General features: G+C 27.6%; 1 protein-coding gene across 1 annotated transcript; it reads right to left on the reverse strand.

Annotated features, from left to right (window-relative positions):
• Window positions 1-218: 218 nt before the first annotated feature.
• On the reverse strand, window positions 219-18,302 carry LOC108563063 (clarin-3). The gene is made up of 5 exons (XM_017921625.1): window positions 18,091-18,302; window positions 17,788-18,034; window positions 5,715-5,900; window positions 583-718; window positions 219-513 (listed from the first exon to the last, which is right to left on the reverse strand). The coding sequence occupies exons 2-5, from the start codon at window positions 18,011-18,013 to the stop codon at window positions 381-383; spliced, it is 681 nt and encodes a 226-aa protein (XP_017777114.1). The 5' UTR covers window positions 18,014-18,034; window positions 18,091-18,302; the 3' UTR covers window positions 219-380.
• Between the last annotated feature and the right edge of the window lie 1,410 nt (window positions 18,303-19,712).

A 19,712-nucleotide genomic window follows, 5' to 3' on the forward strand; every position in this document is an offset into this window, starting at 1 on the left:
GCATATGTTATGTTGTTTTATGTTTATTTGTTGTTTTCTCTCTCTACATTTTAGATTAGTTTTAAGTTTAGATTGAATTCTCTTAGTGATTTTTGTTTCCTTCTTCAAAATTTTATTCGTTTGTATAAGAGAGAGTATGCAGTATTTAGATTTATAGTTTATTTCTTATTACAATAAAATATAATAATATATATAAAAAATGTTATTGTTTACAAAATTATTATGTATACCTTACATCTTATGAAATAATAAATATATGTATAATAGAGTAAGAATAAATGGAAAGGACGTATTTATAATATTTACAACAGGTCTAGATTTCGTTTAGCGCCTCTACGTAGTAGTAATAATGGTAGCAGCACTCATTCGTGCTCTTCTCTTCAGTACAGCATGATGGCCCCATTCGTTTTCTCCTCCATCATTGGTATGATCGGATCCACTTTCTTGTCGCTGTTCGCGATGTGGATAACGATTATGTCTAGGAAATTGGCGACTGCCGCTCCCACGACGAACCTGCAAACAGTCATTCAGATTTAGATCGATGGTCCCTTTGGGGATCTGTTGTTGCGGCGGTATAGTTACCAGAAGGAGTAACCCAGTTCCGCCATTCCATCGGACGTCCAACTGTTGTCCCTGTCCTCCAACGACAGCACGTTGGATTGGATTTTAAGATAATACTGGGCCATCCATAGACCGATAGCTCCAATATTGCAAAGCACTGCAAGAAAAAAGATAGAAGTTATAAGTTTGGATCTTTTTATCATAGTGATATATCTATCATAAATGTACTTTTAGATCAGAATTCGTTATATGTGAAGTACTTTTACTCGCCTATATTTTTAATTAAATTAATTAATATTTTTTTCTACCTGGGGTGACTCGCCCATAAAAGCCGTAAGGGACCAGGACTCACCTATACTTCTATAACTAGTCTACCTAACAAAACTAAACATACTTAAAAAAAATTGTTTTTACCCCCTGACCCCACCTGTTCCTATTAAGAAACGCCTCTACGTCTCCGATAAAATTTATAAACAATTAACTGCATTAATTTGGATTTGATATTAATAAAAGGGTAAAACTATAATATAAGAAATTTCATTATTTAGAGTATTCAGACAATAATTAGCAGCAAGTGCTACTTACACTAACAAAGACAAGTATATTTAAATTACTACAAACAACTTGAAACAATTAATGAAATATTGTGCTATGTAGTGTTATTGCTACGGCCCTTTCCCTTTGGATGTTTATCGACCTTTCATATCAAATTTGATAATGACAGCTGTCATCTTGTGTCAAAGCGACGAACTGGTGAAATACTCTCAGTAATTGCGTGTCTGTACAACTAGAATTATGTTTAGTCATTTAACAAAAATGTTAAGAAACGCTGATTTAATCTATCGCAATAATCATTAGATAAAATACTCAACTGACTTTCCAATTTCGGTATGTCCCACATTTTTTTCATGTTTGTTCAAAATAGTGCGAGATTTGTGCATATCATGGGATTTAGAGACGGTATTTCTTTATTTTTAATAAAAAGTTTAAACCAGTATTTCTCAACCTATGGTAACCCAAAATTTGAAGTAGTCACTTTGTTAATTTTTTTCTGATGCTACAGTCTTGTACCAATCAGAAGACTTTAGTAAGATTTTATTATTATATATTTTTATTTACCTTTAATTTTCAAGACAAAGTTATCTACAACTAAAAGTTGAAATTAATTGATGAATGTATTTAATTTCATATCTATTTTTAATACGAAACTTTGGATATTCGATTTCCATTTATTTATACAAATGACTTTAATAGTCAGATTTTCACTTTTAAAACTTACTAGTCGGACTTACTAGACATTTCAATTTCAATGTATTCATTTAGTAATTAATATAGATTTTTAAATATTTAAAACAAAAACTTGTTATTAACATCGATTATTTTTAATTTTATTTTAATAAAAAACAATAAAATTGAGTTGTTTATAAATTACAAATTAACAAATGATAAATGCAATATGCACATTTGATTATAAATAATTCGTATTAAATGAGATTTTGATTGTTGAATGATTAGAAATTGATAATACTCAATTTGTGATTTGTCTATTTATGTGAGACGTGCAATGGTTTTTGTTTTTGCAAATGCGGAAATCTCTCGTCGGATTGCGGAAATAAACGCTCGATCTTCAGAAAGTAATAGCTGTTGCAAAATTATCAGAGATACAGAAGGTTGCGAATCGTTAATATGCAATTACCATAATCTATTGCTTATTATACAATCAAAGAAAAAGTTACTCCGTTGTTGGTAAATTGATAAATTGAATAATACATTGCAATAAACATGAATTGTAGGAAGTACTTTCGTTATTTAAAGTTTGTATACAAAAAAAAACTATGAAAAAACACAATGTGAAAGAGAATCGGAAATTTTATAAACTTCAGTAAAAATATTATTTTTATATTGTAAATATGTAGAACTATATACTTGTTATGGTAAAATTCGGGTTAAAATTGCAAATATTTCCGAAGTACAAATCTTCGAATGAGTAGAAAAAAAAAAAAAGAAAAGTTGTAAATTACTTTAAAAATCACATTTGAATATATATTTCACAAATTTAAAAATTTTGTCTAGAACTTATTTCTACTTGAATCATGTAGATTAGTGGTTTCCAAACTTCCTCGCTTAATTTTTTTTAATCCCCTACGTCCCCCTTCCATTGCATAAAATAGATAAAACTTTAGCAGTCATTTTGAAAATTGCTCACTGTGTGCGCCTCGCAGTTTGGAAAACGCTGATGTAGATCATGTATATAATAAAACCTCGGTTCTCGAACACAAAAACTTTGATTCTAAACAAAGTGTAGGTTTTCCATCATAATTTGTATGTGTCTTCATTGCTTTTGTACAAAATGTATCCAGTTTTTCAAACAACTTTTAGGAACAAAATATGTTCAATTATGTTGAAATTTATGAATTATTTAAATTGAAGCTTACGCATTTCAAGAATTCTTTCGATGCATTTAAATATTCTCACTGAGTTATGTCTGAATATGTATTAATTTTATTTATGATACTCAGCCTTGGTCCCAATATTTATGCATGCATTTTACACGTTTTTTTTTCTCTCATGCAATATTGACTTTTAGTATTTATCCACCGAAGCGTAGAGAAATATGTAACAAAAAAAAATCAATGTTAAATAGTGTATTTTATCGTTTATCTATATAATTAACACGGAAAATGTGGATGAATTACGTAAAGTTCCTATTCCTATTCCTATTTTCGAATTGTTTAACAACAGTTAAACCATTATCGCAATTGGGTACGTGTGTATATTTTTTATGATTGATTAAATTCTAATCGAGAAACAATGTTAATGTTAACTGTTGGATTATGATTGAAATATCTACATCATAAAACACAAAGTAGAGATGCCATTTTTTTTCATATTATAATTTAATCGTATGTTATTATTTAATGAAGTATATATATGACTTTAGACAATTAATAATACTTTATTATTTTATATAATTCAATTAATAATAGGAGTTTAAATAATAATTTTGATAGTAGTAATATGATTGCAGGGCCGAAGCAAGGAAATCTTCCGTTTAAGCCATTAATGACAAGCGTGTCTGTGGTGACACAAATTGTAATTTATGTTCATCATAAATGAAAAACTATTGGAAATCAATCCTCTCTCATCATCATCCAAGTGACACAGCATCCGAGTAAAGCTACGTTTTTACGAATATTGACACGCCGATTCCAAAAGGTTTGGCAATATCCAATTTGCGCTCCTGCCTCAAGAAATCATTGGCGCCCCTACGATTGATTCGCCTGGAGACACTGGGTATGCGCCCCCTTTGCACCCCTAGCTGCGGCTTTGTATGAATTAGTACTACTTTGCTTTAAACTAGCGGTTCTCAAACTATGGGTTGCGATACATTTTTAATGAGTCACGAATTGACAGCTGTCATCCTACGTCAAAAACGTACGCACCAACGTTGAAAAATAATGTATTTTTTAAATATAAATATTTTATAAATGCAAATAAATATAAAAATAAAATGAATGAAACTTATATAGGTCGAATATATTGTATTGCTGGATATATTTTAAGACACTTTGAAAATATTATTGATTTTGTTGTAATTACTTTCTTAAATAATTAATCAATATATATTTTTTTCTATATGTGTATTTTTCATTAATATTTAATTAAAATATCTTTGGATAATTAATTGTGTACTGCCATGTGTAGTCTAGGATCTGTAGACATGAGTATTTATTGAGTTTTAAGTAATTGTTATGTTAAGATAAGTGAAGTGGACCACTTTGTAATCTAAGTTATAATTAATGCCTTCTCCTGACTAGTTACAAATAAAAAGACATATAGACCTGCTGACTTCTGACTTTTTCAATTGTCTTTCTCACTAGTTATAAGTAAAGTGACAAGTAAACCTAGCCGACCCAAGCATACTTAAGAAATTTTGCGCCTGTTGAATCTGTTGACGTGTGTTTTAAGTAAGTGTTATGTTAAGATAAGTGAAGTTAAGATAGTTATAAGTAAAGTAATAAGTAGGGAGGAAGTGAGGAATGGTGTGACTTAAAAATATTTATATAACTGTATTTTAGTCACAATTAACGCAGTTGTTGGTTACATATGAATCATTAATGGTCTATTGACTTGTGACAATTACAAATTCTCCTCTTGACTAGTTACAAGTAAAGTAATATGTTAAACCTATTGATTTGTGATTTTTTTCAAATGTTTTTTTACTAGTTATAAGTAAAGTAATAAGTAGGGAGGAAGTGATGAATGGTGTGACTTAAATATATATATATAAAAAACTGTACTTTTAGACACAATTAACGCAGTTGTTGGTTACATATGAATCATTAAAGGTCTATTGACTTGTGACAATTACAAATTCTCCTCTTGACTAGTTACAAGTAAAGTAACATGTTAAATCTATTGATTTGTGTTTTTTTTTTCAATGTTTTTTTACTAGTTATAAGTAAAGTAATAAGTAGGGAGGAAGTGAGGAATGGTGTGACTTAAAAATATATATATAAAACTGTACTTTTAGTCACAATTAACGCAGTTGTTGGTTACATATGAATCATTAAAGGTCTATTGACTTGTGACAATTACAAATTCTCCTCTTGACTAGTTACAAGTAAAGTAACATGTTCAATATATTGATTTGTGTTTTTTTTTTCAAATGTTTTTTTTACTAGTTATAAGTAAAGTAATAAGTAGGAAGGAAGTGAGGAATGGTGTGTCTTAAAAATATATATATATAAAACTGTGCTTTTAGACACAATTAACGCAGTTGTTGGTTACATATGAATCATATGTCTATTGACTTGAGACAATTACAAATTCTCCTCTTGACTAAGTAAAGTAACTCTTAGAAGTAAAGTAACATTTAAACATGATTTTTTTCAAATGTTTTTTACTAGTTATAAGTAGGGAGGAAGTGAGGAATGGTTTGAAACATGAATGATTAAAGATTAAATATAAAATAACAAGTAAAGTATCATATTAATACAATCTTGTACTTTCCTGTATTCCTTAACCGTTCGATATTAACAATTGATTATATATAATAAAGAACGTTCAATATAAAAATAAGTATTAAAAACCATATACATATTGTTTAGTAATAGTAATGTGTATTACTTATTTGTTTTTTCGGTACTTACATGAAAGGATATTCCAAAGATACAATCCTGCAGTTCCCGAGAAACAGCTCGACGTTGTTGCAGCATTAACGGCCGCAAAAACTGCGGCCAAATCGGAGAAGAGCAGAGCCGCACAAACGCACGTCACCGTGCCTATCCAGAAGCCGTAGATCAGGAAATCCGGCTCGTATTTGAGCAGATGCAGTACTGTAATAAAATGCAATTATAAATGAATAATAATTACTTGTAATTTACAATGAAAATCATGTATATTCCTTTATTCTTTTATAATATTTCACTGAATTTATTATTACCGTATTCATAATAATATGAAGAAGCATTGAGTCACGAACAATTTAAATGTAAGTTTAGAATATACTTCGCTTCATGAACAAAAATACAAAAGAAATAAACGGTTTCGGTTTTCGAATATAATTTCGGTTCCCAATAATTTATTTCATTAATGTAATTTTATTGTTTTTGCAAGATAATTTTGTAGACTTTAATTATTTGTATAGACAATACTTTTTATAAGGAACATGGTTTCGATTCTCGAACAGAATTTGGGAACGAATTATAATAATTCTTACATTTTTCATTTGACTTTTATTATGAAGTTATTAAAATTTATGTAATAATATTTTCTAAGATATTATAAGAAACATTGCATTACTATTTAAATTGTATGATAATGTATACGCTTTATTGAATTCATATGTTGATCACATTTTAAAAAGTTTCCATTATGTATTTGACCAGTTTTGTGTTTATAACAATTACATAAGTTGCTGTATAAGCGGATGATATGTAAATTGAAAAAGAAATATAAAATTAATAATATGGTAGAATAAAAACAAACAAATAAGACTGTGGCTCCATCTGCATTTGAAATTTACATAAGTAAGTTTGATATATATGGATATACTTTTAATTTATAAATGTAATTCATGATTACAAAACTCAGTGGTAGTTTGATATTATAAATATAGTAAAATTATTATCTTTTTTTTAATAGTTAATGAGAAGAAGTGAGAAAATATGTAAAACGTTAATTGCAGTTGCTTTCTAAAGTTCATGCATGTTAATTTGTAATGTTTACATTAGCTTGAGAATTATTATTGTAAATAATAATGAAAATTTTCAAAAAAATATCAATTAATAATACAAATATTAGGAATTACCCTAAATATGCTGAACAGGTTTAAATATCATTTTAAATAGTGAATTAGTCTTGGAAAGTGGTAAATGCTCATAAAAAACAGGTTGTTCTTTCCTCGAAAAAGTCGAACGATTTAATGTAGTGTGCAGAATGTAGTCAAGGTCATTGTTAATGTTGCCAAAACGAGTCTATTTAAGAAAAACTGTAGCATAGAATAACATTAACAGATCTCGAGAAAAAACATCTTCTAGGATTTAAAGCGGAAAATTGTAATCAATTATAATTTATCTCGTATAAATAAATTGTAAGGTTCTGAGTTAATAATCGATCACTACTGATTAAAGTAAGATCATATATTGATTGTATTGTAAATTTGAGGTATTTCTGTATCAATTTTAATTATTTTATATACTAAAGTTCGAAAACAGAATTATTCAAAAACCGTAACCATTTTCTCCATAACAATTAATTAAAATGGATATAATCCGGTCTTCGAACATAATTCGTTCCTAAAGTTCGAAAACTGAATTATTTTAATGCCAAAACCATTTTATCCATAATAATTAATTTAAATAAACTTAATCCTGTGTTTGGGCATAATTAGTTTCTTAAATTCGAAATCAGAATTATTCGAAAACCAAATTCATTTTCTCTATAACAGTGAATTAGAATAAATATACTTCGGTTTTCAAATATAATTTGTTCCTAAAGTTCGAAAATTGAGTTATTTGAATGCCAAAACCATTTTATCCATAATATTTAATTTAAATAAACATGATCTTGTGTTTGGGCATAATTAGTTTCTAAAGTTCAAAAACCGAATTATTCGAAAACTGAATTATTTAAATGACATTTTCGTTGCTAAAGATCAGAAACCGAATTATTCGAAGAGCGAAACAATTTTCTCAATAAAAATAAATTTAAATGAATATAATCCAGTTTTCAAACATAATTCGTTACAAAAGTTCTAAAATCGAAAATATGTCCTTTCTTAAGTTTGAAACCCGAATTACTCGAAGACCAAAACAATTTTCTCCATTTAATTAAAATAGCCTTTCTTAATAATAACTCATCATAAGATTGTAAACAAAAACAATGAAAATGTGTAAAAACTTAAACAGTACAATAATGATAATAACATAGATTAAATATAGACAAAAATGTAACTTCACTTTATCTGTACTGAGAAGTGAGAGAGATACAAATTAATATTTAGAGACCGATGTATTATTTTTGTTAATTCTTGAACTGAGACGTTCGAAAACCGAGTACACAAAAACACTTGCTTCTATTGTAAGCAATGCACACGAATCCTGTTATTCAAGTCGAATGACACGTAAACCTTGTGCAACAATGTGTTAATAGGTGCATTGACAAATACCGTGGAAACGGTTGTAAAACATCCCAATTAATTAACTGTTAAACATCTGCAACGAAGCCGTTCGTAAATGAACAAAGACCCGCACCCAACTGACCTTTTATCACAACAAACGTATATTTACTATTAACGAATAAAATGCAAAATATATGTAATAAAAATATTTATTTATTAAATTATTTGCGGCATTTATATTTGAATTTAAATTTTAAAAAAATACTGAAAAAGTGATTGTAATTATGTTAATAAACAATGGCGTGAATGTCAACAATTCTAAATGTCAAATTTGCATTACATCACGAATGCAATTTTGACATTTACAAATGTTGATTTTGACACCAATATTTAAGATTTTCTCATCCGGATTTTATTGAAAGTGAAAAAGTTTGAAATACATATATTTATAGTCATTTCTCCATTGATAGAAGCCACACTATGCTTCTATCAATGCGGATTCACTTTAGTACGGTTCGGGATATTAGAGAAACCGATGTGATGTATTGCTATATTTAATAAACGGCGATACTTGTCAAGTAATATGTAAAGTAACTTGAAGTGTTTGTGAAGTGTGTATAATACAGTAAAATTATTGTACTTAACTTTATAGTTAAAGTCCAAAATACACTGACATATATTTTTTAATGTTTGTACACTTAAAAATACAAATGTCATATGATAAGATGACATATTTATGATGGTACACGTGTTAAAAGTACTTTACAAGTAAAAAAAAATACAAAAGAATCGTGTAGACAATTTATTAGATACCAGAAATTTTTAATTGATTATTTTGTGAATGATATAACTGATAATAATTCATAACAAAATAGGCAAGCCAATTTATAGTTTATGTAATGTACATTTCAATTAATTATAATATTATTATGTAAATTGGCTTCAGCGTAATATGTAATGAAAGGCATGATTAATTAATTAGTAATATCGAACAATTTCAACATTCTATTGTGAAGAAATATTAATGGGCGTTTGGTGTATTTCATTAGTTTTTCAATTTGATGTGAAAATTTATTCTTCTTTCATATTATTTATGAAATATTTTTAGAATTTAAATCATAATTTGAAACTTGTCACTAATCTACTAACAAAATAATTCACAAAATTAATTAATTACTTACAAAATCAAACAATTTTAAGCCTGAAACTGATTATTAAATTTAAGTATTTGAAAGATATTTTAGTTTGTACAAAGTTGCATTTATTTTTGTCTATTCTTCAATGATGATAAATAGATTTTAAATGAACACAAATATTTTTGACAAAATAAAAGTATGAAATGCAGATTTTTTTCTATTTTCAAGAAGTTATTAAAGTGTCACAAATAAATTTTATCATAACCAAACTTTCTTTTTGTATAAATATATGAACTTTCAAAATAAGTATACCAATCATTTGTCAATGACAATTAATTTCAAAATTGAAACAAACTTTCCGGAAAAGTATCAAATGTCAAAAATGCAGTTTGATTTTTTTTCTATTTCCAAGTTACGAAGGTGACACAAATAAATTTTATCTTAACCAAACATTTGTTTTTATAAAAATGTCACCTTTCAAAATAAGTATACTAGTCATTTTTCAATGACTATTTATCAATTTTGATATATTAAGATACGCTCCAATGGCAAAATTGCTGGACAACTCAATACTACTCTGAATGTGTATTTTTCCGTAAATTTTTTGCAAAAAAAAAAACTTTCGAAACCTTCACTTGTTTCATTACGCAATGTTGTTCATTGAGTTAAGTAATTCATGGGCAAAGTGCAGTGCAAATAATGTTCAAGGATCAATTATCTCCTTGTCACATATTGTGATATAAGTATGACAAGGAAATTTGTGTAGTATTAGTTTTCAATATTAGTGTAAAAACAACAAAACTTGTAGTATTTATGTAATATTAATTAAAATATATCTATATCTTATTTATTTATGTAGAACTAATATTTTTTTTATATTAATATCAAATAAATGTAATTTAATCTATTAATAATCTCTTTATTATCTCCATAATCGGTTTATGAAAATACATTGAAATTATTATTATTAAACGTTAAACTTAATAACTTTGGAAAATTAATTAAAATTTTTTTTTTTACTCAAATTTACTCATATTTTGGGAGAATTTAAAGTATATTAAAGTGATTTCAAGTATATGTTAAATATATTATTTTGCATTAAAATTATTTTCTGTTAAATTATTTTTTATTGTTTTTATAACCTTAATAATAATTTATAATTTAACTATTTTGTTGCTTCATTAAAATGATTTAAAAAAAATAAATTAATACATTAATTAATAAATTACACAAACATTTCTACAATTTTTGATTTTATTTAACAGATCTATGATGATAGTGTAGATTTTAAATGCAACTATTTAAATTAATTGGTTATAGTTCAAATGAGCAGATACCAATTATTCAATTAATCTTTATAATGTTCATAAACATATTAAGAATTGAATAATATAGCTTTTCTCTTAAAATTAAATTTTGTACTGAAAATATATTGAACGTTACTTCAAAATGAATGTAATTATGAAATGTTTAATTAATCTACTGTATAGTTTATCAAACATTGCTTTGCTTGAACGGTATTTTTCCCATCAGAAAGCACGAAATTCGGATTTTTGCATTGTTTTGAAAATTACAAAAGTAGCATCACTAAAACCACAGTAACTTGCGAACAAAATGTCAGATTGTCATGAAATTTTGACATGCGTCGTCTGAAGGTTGGTACTTCCTAAAAATTATATGGATTTGTCTATAGATGCGCCATCTATTTGTCATCCTACGAAATTATTGAGAGGTGTTATTTATTATACTGAATGTTTAATGCACCTGTTATATCATTAATTGACTGTTTAGTTAATTAGAGAATTTTGGATAATATTGTAAAAACTAAAATTACTGACTTGTCGATTATTAAATAATGCAATAAGAAACCAATCTTAGATTTGTTTCAAAATGGGAAAACACACATGAGTCTTCGAAATTCAACGAAATGAGCTAATACACAGAGAATAGAATTGTTACAGCAAATAAAACGTCACGTTAAGCGCGCTTACGCAATGTCCGATAGGTTTGGATTCTCTTTCTCTCTCGTTGCAGAAAACGTTTCTGGTCGTCGTACCTCTGGTTTCTCTTTACTTCATTCGCATACGGGTTTTGCACACAATGCAAACAATTAACGTGTAAAGATTTCAACCAATTTTCTGCATTGATTTGTAAGAACAATCGCTCTCCACTCTTTCTGCAATTAAATATCAATTTTGAAAGAGAAGGCGCCAAAGAATGGAAGAAACAAACGAAAGAAATGTGCGGTGTCGTCGACACCTGCTTAATTATTCGTGTCAGGTGTTATTTTTGTTGTTGTTTCGTTTTGTTATGTAGTTGACAGAAACGCGTAATTTCGAGTGAAACTGATTTCGCTTTCGTTTCGATTCCCATATCATCATCATCATTGTTATTATCCTCGGTCGTGGTATTCTCATTCCTCTGGTGTATTCTCTGCACGACGAAGACTGCAAATGATCATACAGAATGTGGCGTGAAATCGTGCATGGCAAATTCCAGTGCGATACCTAACGTGGCTTTCCTTTCGTCAGCATTTTCTGACGACGTCATTTTTATGCATAATTTTTCGCTTGCTGTTATAAGTATAAATATTATATAAACATGTTTATTCGTGCATTTAAACTTTTTGTCTTTAATTCTTGATAATTTATAACTATATTTTACTGATTATTTAATTTATTTCACTTATGCAGAACCTAACCTAACCCTAATACCTCACTGTAAATATGGTTTCATTTTACGCTGATTCGATTTGCGCCGGATTTTGTAGGAACGAAACTGTTTGTGGTTAGAGTTTCTATTGATATTTTTGTTTGCTGACATAGTTAATAGTCAATATATTTACTAAAACAGTTGATTTGATTAAATTAAAAGAAACGTATGTAAAATATGTAAAAAAATAACGACTAGCCAAATATGATCAACAATTTCTTTATCTCGTCATTCATTATATTATATTTGACACCTTGAGGTTAGGTTTTCTTTTAAAATTGTCATGAATGATGAACTTGACAGTTTGAGATTATATTATCTTATTGACATTATAAATCGTAATTATATATTTAAAAGCAGTTGGTTTAATTTAGTTAAAAGAAGCATTTATAAAATATGTATAATTAAAGATTAACGAAATATGATAAACAATTTTGTCAATAATTTATTTATTTTGTCATTCATTCTAACGTTTCCAAAATAGTTGAAATTTTAAGTTTATATTTTCTTATTGACTTATAATTTTGTAATTAGCATTGTTATAAATAAAAATGAAAAGAATAGATTCAATTATTTAAATTATTTAGTGTAAAAAAAACTGGCCCATCTGACCCAAAAATTGATAAATAATATATGAAATGTATAAAAAGAAAGAGTATTGGAATATCATCCATTCTTTCAGAATATACCGTTAAATAATTGCACACTTGGAATGTTCTTTAATGCTAATTGAATATTGATTTATAAGGAATCAGCTTCATTTACAAATGCATTTTTCTACTATTAAAATTGCATGTTTTTATTTAATTTATAGACATTATACAACTACTTTTTTTCACTAGTTATGTCAGGAAACCAAATGTTAAATAAATCAGATCACGTTTTTTTTAAGTCGTTTACATTCACATCAGATTTGAGTGTTGAGGAGTGGGCTTTATTTTTGGTCAACTGTATAAAAACAATAACCTTTAGCAATCGCTTTTTGGAGAGTTGTTTAAGTTTTAACAATAAGTTACATATGTCTACTAGTGGGTCGATTGTATCCAAATAACATACTTTTACTTTCATCTATGACAGAGACTGGTTATAAAAAACGTCGTTACCCTATTTTTATGATGCTTTATTCAATGTGGTTCGAATAGGAGAAAAAAAACTATTTGCACTTTATTTTATGGTAGATTCTATTGGACAGTACAAAATAACTTTAAAGTAAGAGAAAACTAGTATTTTTCATTGATTTATTAAAAAAATCTTTCAAATGAAAAAAGTATATCCCAATATTTATGTAATTCTATAATAGTTACACTCCAACCATAAGTAATTGATGTGGATTTTGTAATTTGAAATTAGATACAGTATTATTATTTTGTTTCGCAAACTTTTATAACCCTATTGTTTATAACCTGAAATATGTGTTGACGCTCGTCGACAGCTGTCATTTTGCGACCCTTTTAAAAATTAACCAATAAGTTGAGAAACGCTGATCTTTGCTACATTTATGTTGATATTAATGTCATGAAATTTTATTAAAAGTGAATAATTATGAGAACTTTGTCAAATTAATTAATAATTAAATAAAAGTAATTCTCTACGTATTTCCATATTTGAACTATATTTATAATTTATACTGATTTAATATGAGTGAAAGGACATTTTATAATACAAATTAAGAAATTTCCTTTGATTATTTTTATACATTTCATTCATAAACAATAATACTATTACTTTCATCTAGAAACAAAAGAAATTTCACTAAATAATCTTTCGTAACAGATTTCCATTTTTTGTGATGATGAAATTATTATGTTTTTAGTTTATTATTATGAAACCTGTATAATCTAAGTTTAAGATTGTTAATTCACCAATTAATATATTTTTATTGAATCTATATATTGCAAAGACATTCAACAAACTTGTATAAAATGGATTAGTTCTGAAAGTTATTGAAGAGAAACCGTGTAAAATAAAATTCAGGTTAATAACGGTTTCATGATCACTTCACTTTTCAAATACATATTTATATCTTTATATATTTTACAGGTTTGTCGATAATTATACATGTATAACATGTTGAGTTCAAATTATTTTTGTCATGTTTGTTATTTGATAATAATTATTATTATATTCCAATTGAATTTTGTGATTATTTTTTTCATATATTTACATTTATCAATACTTTTCAAGAAACTTTAATATTTGAGAGTTTGTGGTTAGATTTTTATTGACATTGTCATATTATGACAGCTCTTGGTTAAATTTTCTAGGGACATTATCATAAGTGGTGTAATTTGTCAGATTCAGGTTATATTTTCTTATTGACATTGTTATTATATATTTTATTACGAAAAAAGGAAACATTATATTATTAATAAACAGCAGAATTTTCTTTATAATTACAAAATAGTAACGCAAACACAAAATGAAAAAATGAAACACATGGTTTGCTTTTAATTAACAAAAATAATTAACCGTGCAATAAATAATTATGACAGATACTCATTATTACGAGAAACTCATTTAATTTTATAAAAGTTTCGTATGCTCTTAATGCTACTTCGTGTTATCCGTTAGTTTCTTAATTATATGTCAAAGTTTATATAACATTAAGGTAATTCGTTTTAATCTTATTTAATTTACATTTTATGCTAAGAACGTAATTTGTTTATTATGTAATGTATCTCAAGATTTTTACCTATTTTTTTAATTTATTTTGTACTTACTATATACGAAATGTAATCACTTCTTGAAAATTAACATGAAATCATAAGTTTTAACAGATTTACAAATTGAAAAATATATTGTGAAATTTTAAATGATGATGAATTTGATGTTAATTCGCAATTTATTAATCCAGTTTAACCTAACTTAAAATATAAAATCTTAATCATTGAATTGACGGATAAATGACAGATGTCAAATGATAACATGTGGATAAAGTTTGATTAATTTGTTTCATAATTTAATTTTCTTCTGCTGAAATACCTATGGAATTGAATGAAATAATTGAATACAAACTGAAATTCTAGTATAGAAACTTATATACAAATAATATAATACTATTTTCTTGAATAAATGTAGAAATCTATTCAATTCTTTTGTAGTTACACTTCTTAGAATATCCAATTCGTCGCCTTTCTCATCGAGTGCTTATTTTTCCAATTACACGCTCTCTCACATTCTTCTCATAACTATTCAATATTGTCACACTCTTTGGTCCACTCGTTCCATCTTTAGGTAATAATATAACGCGCATAAAATTCAACCGGATGTACGAAAGCCATGATCTTTTCTTTATGGATCATAAACTGAACGTGATTCACGGCATTAATAACCCAGAAACTTGGGATAATTGATCAACAAAGGGTATATTCCCATCGTTATTTTCACAGCGTAGAACATTTTCAGCCTCATTTTCCTTCAGATTATCTTGCTGGGATTATTCACATCTTTAATTATACCAGAAAGTGATTAATGATTTACAATTATTATAGGATATATCAAAGAAACAAATTATTTCTAATTTAATTTATACACAAATAACTCAAATAAAGTATGTGTCTAAATCTGTCATTAAATTTTCTAAATAAAATAATAAACATAACATATTACATGAAAATTACCGTTGTGTAATTTAAATTTAATTAAGTTGTCCATTCTGAAAAACCAGTTGTTTTGATTGGACCGATTGACGTATAAACGATACTTCATAATGCAATGGATTTTTTATTTAGTCTGAGTTAAAATCTCAATTCACTGCTTTTGTATGTTTCTTTTAATATTCATTTAACTTTGCTTTTAATTTTAATTATAAACTACATTTTTGTGCTTGTATTTGCAATATTCCTCCAAATATTTTTTTTTTGATAAAAAGGAAACAATAATAAGTAGTTATAACATTAATTAATTTAATTAAAGCGCTTGTCTGTCTTCATTTATTGTCGGTTATTGACGTTTACAAAGTGACCATCTCGAAGAACTCAAGCTGAACGAAGGCGAATTGTAAGAGTTTATTAAGGATTTTACACATTGCAAGACGATCTCATGGTCAATAACTGTTTGAAAGAACGTTCTTGCAAAATACGTTTAACCTTTTACTTGAAGTTTAGTATTGTATACTATTTTAATATTTCATTATAATTTCATTGTTATTCTGCACGAATTAAACAGAGAAGTAACAAATCAAATAAATAGAACAAAAATAATATAATGATTTCAATACTCTAACATATAAAATTTCTATTGTATATTTATTTCAAATTCATATATTTTTTTTTAATATTAAAACAAATCCTCTTTAGTCTATTTTTTGTAATATAAAGATCAAATTTGTGTAGAGCTGAATCTCATAAGAATCAATTTATTTCAAGTAATATTAAAAAAAATGTAGTTTAATTTGGAAAGTGTCAAATTGTTTCTCTAAATTTTATATTTATTGTGACATTTGATAATTAACATTTGTCAAAAATAAAATCTTGATATTATATTTATTATTTCTATATAAATTGTTACGTAACTTTAGCCAATTTCGATTAGGTTTCGTCTAGGTGTGTTGAATTGTCAATTTGTACTAAAAGTTGACATATATTATTCTAAGATTTGAAACTTACTATTTTAATGAATTGATCTAAAGATTTAAAATGTATTATTTTTTCGATAATAATAATTAAATAAAATTTGATGAATAGCTCAATGTAAGTTTATATGTCAAATTTTTAAATTTCAAATTTGCTCTTATTTCACAATTTGACACATGCCAAATGTCAATTCAAAGTTTAAGATTATATTTTTTTGTTATTTTGACATTTTCCATATAGAATAATTAATATGGTAAACATATCTTAATATAAAATAATATTACGTGACTTTAACTAATTCAGAAAAAAAACTTTTATATTAAAGTAAATTTATTTAATACACTGTGTCAAAACTGATTTGTTAAATTATAAATTTTTAGTACATGTGACATTTGAAATTGAATTTTCCAAATTGATTTATATAAAACTAATAACAAAGGTTATATTTTACATTTGGTATTATGACAACAATAATAAATCAATAGTAAAATTGTACATTTCCTAACATAAAATATTGAGCGACTTTAGCTAATATTTACTAGATTTCTCTTTATTTATATAATATCAAGTCACAAAGTATGACTGAATTATAATGAAATTGCAATAATTCTTGGCAATTTATCATGCATTGTTATTTCATGGAATAGCTTAGGGATCTGTCACCATCGTAAATACGTGTGACAATTTACGACCTCTACCAGGAACCGATTAGTTCTGTTCACCTGTAATTTCCCGCAAGGTCCTTATTTGGGGAAAGGCAATACAATTTGAGGTATATGCAGTAAACCAGTTCGGAAAGCAATAGTTGCATAATATATTTATATATAAAAAAACAATCGAATTGGTAACAACTTTCGACCTCTGACTCAGATGTTTGCCCGGATGCGAATTCCAATTGATTCAAGTTTTAAACCGAAAAGCCTATAGGAATTTGCAATTTCAAATGTGTCCTATAAATGTTATAGCTTGATTATTTGGTGATTGAATGCAATGTTTGGTCATGGTAGAAATATTCGTTTTATGATGATGTTAAGATGAGTCGGTTAAAAGAGTTTGGGGAATGTCCGGTGGACGTGTTAAGTTCTCTCGTCGTCGCATCGACCTCGATCTTTCCACCTCGATCTTCTTCTTTCGTTCCGTTCTTTCTGCATCTTTCTCTCAGCGCGTTCCAATTCCTTACCGTCGATCTCGTAGCTCCGCCATCCGTAAGCCACATTCAGCTCCTTTTTACCACTGAACAGGCCGTAATTGATACGACCATTTGAGTCTGCAGGATTTAGGGTCCTCTTGGCTGCCGCATCAACCCAATGTTTTGTGCCCAGACTCGCTACGAGCAGTGCAATGGCAATGCAAGAGCCGAAGAACGTCACGAAGATCATGCCTCGCCTGAACATATGCATCTTCATACGTCGATACGTTTTGTCCTTCTAAAAAATATTCACGATCACAAAGTATCCACCAGAGCGTGCTTCCTTCTTCCAACCCTCCAGTTCACTTGTTCCCATCCGGCATTGAAGTCACAAGCACGCACACAAAGAACACCGAAAGACCGAACGCCTAGAAGTCTATCATTTTCACACGCACAGGACGATTTCGATATTCGAATTACCTTAAAGTCGTCCTCTTCACCAGGAACATACTTTTTTTTGTTTAATTTCCTCTTCAGTTCTGCACCGATTTGTACTCGTCTGGTGCAAGTCGCGAAAGGTGTGTTGTTATACCAAGAACTGGTCGGCATCGCTACCATCGTTCGATCCCGCGCAACTTCGGGTCACGTTCCATGCCCACAGGTAGCCAATATTTATATAAAGAATAGGTAAAAAAGAGCGAGAAACATACGAGCATTCGGAATTCAGAGAGGGAAAGAAATAAGCACCGGCAGGTACAATTTTCGTGGGCACATTTACATTATTAACGGATTCACGAATTATCGACCTCCAAGAGCATCCGCAGAAGTTACCAAAAACAAAACTAATTAGAAAGATCACATGTGGAAACTGATTTTTAACAGATTCCATATTTTTAAATACAGTATACAAATAATATTTATAACTTATTTTTGTCTTACGATATTCTTATGCACTTCAAATCAAATGCAGCCTTCCGAAAAATTTATATTTACATGAAAAGTACGCTGCGAGAATGTACCTTCTTTCCTTAATCCTATCTTCTTCATACACCATTTACTATATACTGATATATACCGTAAGGTTAATAAGAAGTTAAACAGTTTGCATGTTCATTAATATAAGTAGCATGCGAGGTTGTCGAGTTATTATATAAAATGCAAAGACACTTTATTTCAAGCTCGTATTTCATTTCTTACGTTTGACAGCTTATAGTAGATGATCTGTATAAACCATAAATCAGTCAGTAGAATCATTGAAAATGTCATAGTTTATATTTAATTTACATGTTTACATCTAATTCGTAAACAGTGCACTTTCAAATGTGTTATAGCAGATAAACGATGTATAATACAACTTAGTCATAAGTTCATTGACAAGGCCTTAGTTTTAACTTTTAATCATATACTTAAATTTCGTGCTTGTCAAATAATTAAATAAATAGTGAAGAGACGTTTATTATTTAAATGACATCTGACATTCAATTTGACAACTTTTAACAGATCAATGACACAAACTATAAATCAGCTAATAAGCAAAGACAGTAAAATGCATAAAAATATTGTTATATTTCTGTAAATAATTGACGTTACAAAAAAATTGATATATCAATAGATGCGTAGTAAAATAACTTTTCTTAATTAATCATAAAATATTTCAAAAGTTTCATAGTAATACAGAAAAAGTAATATAAAAAAAATTAGAGAAATATTAGAAAAAATTGAAAAACTATTTTTTTTTTATTATTTTTAAAGTAATCTATCATCTTACATTGATAACTAGCCTTATGAATGTCTTAAAGTAAGTTAAAAAGGACATTGTAATAATAATTAATGAAGTGAAGATCCAGCAACCCCACTTCACATATATGTATGCATACTGCAGAGCATCGTCGAAGATTGAAGAGATTCAAACCACAAGATTTACCAAACCGATTTTAAATATTGACTATTAATGTGTGCAAGTGCATAAAAAATTA

Source organism: Nicrophorus vespilloides, unplaced genomic scaffold, assembly GCF_001412225.1.
Source record: "Nicrophorus vespilloides isolate i.1.1-1 unplaced genomic scaffold, Nicve_v1.0, whole genome shotgun sequence".
Classification (NCBI taxonomy): Eukaryota; Metazoa; Arthropoda; class Insecta; order Coleoptera; family Silphidae; genus Nicrophorus; species Nicrophorus vespilloides.

Excerpts from the sequence above, each read along its gene's own strand:
- LOC108563063 (XM_017921625.1), bottom strand. The coding sequence starts at position 18,013 with ATGAAGATGCATATGTTCAGGCGAGGCATGATCTTCGTGACGTTCTTC. Across the intron at positions 5,901-17,787 it reads GCGGAGCTACGAGATCGACG|TACTGCATCTGCTCAAATAC; the intron begins GTAAGGAATTGG and ends ATTTTATTACAG. Across the intron at positions 719-5,714 it reads TCTTTGGAATATCCTTTCAT|TGCTTTGCAATATTGGAGCT; the intron begins GTAAGTACCGAA and ends TTTTTCTTGCAG.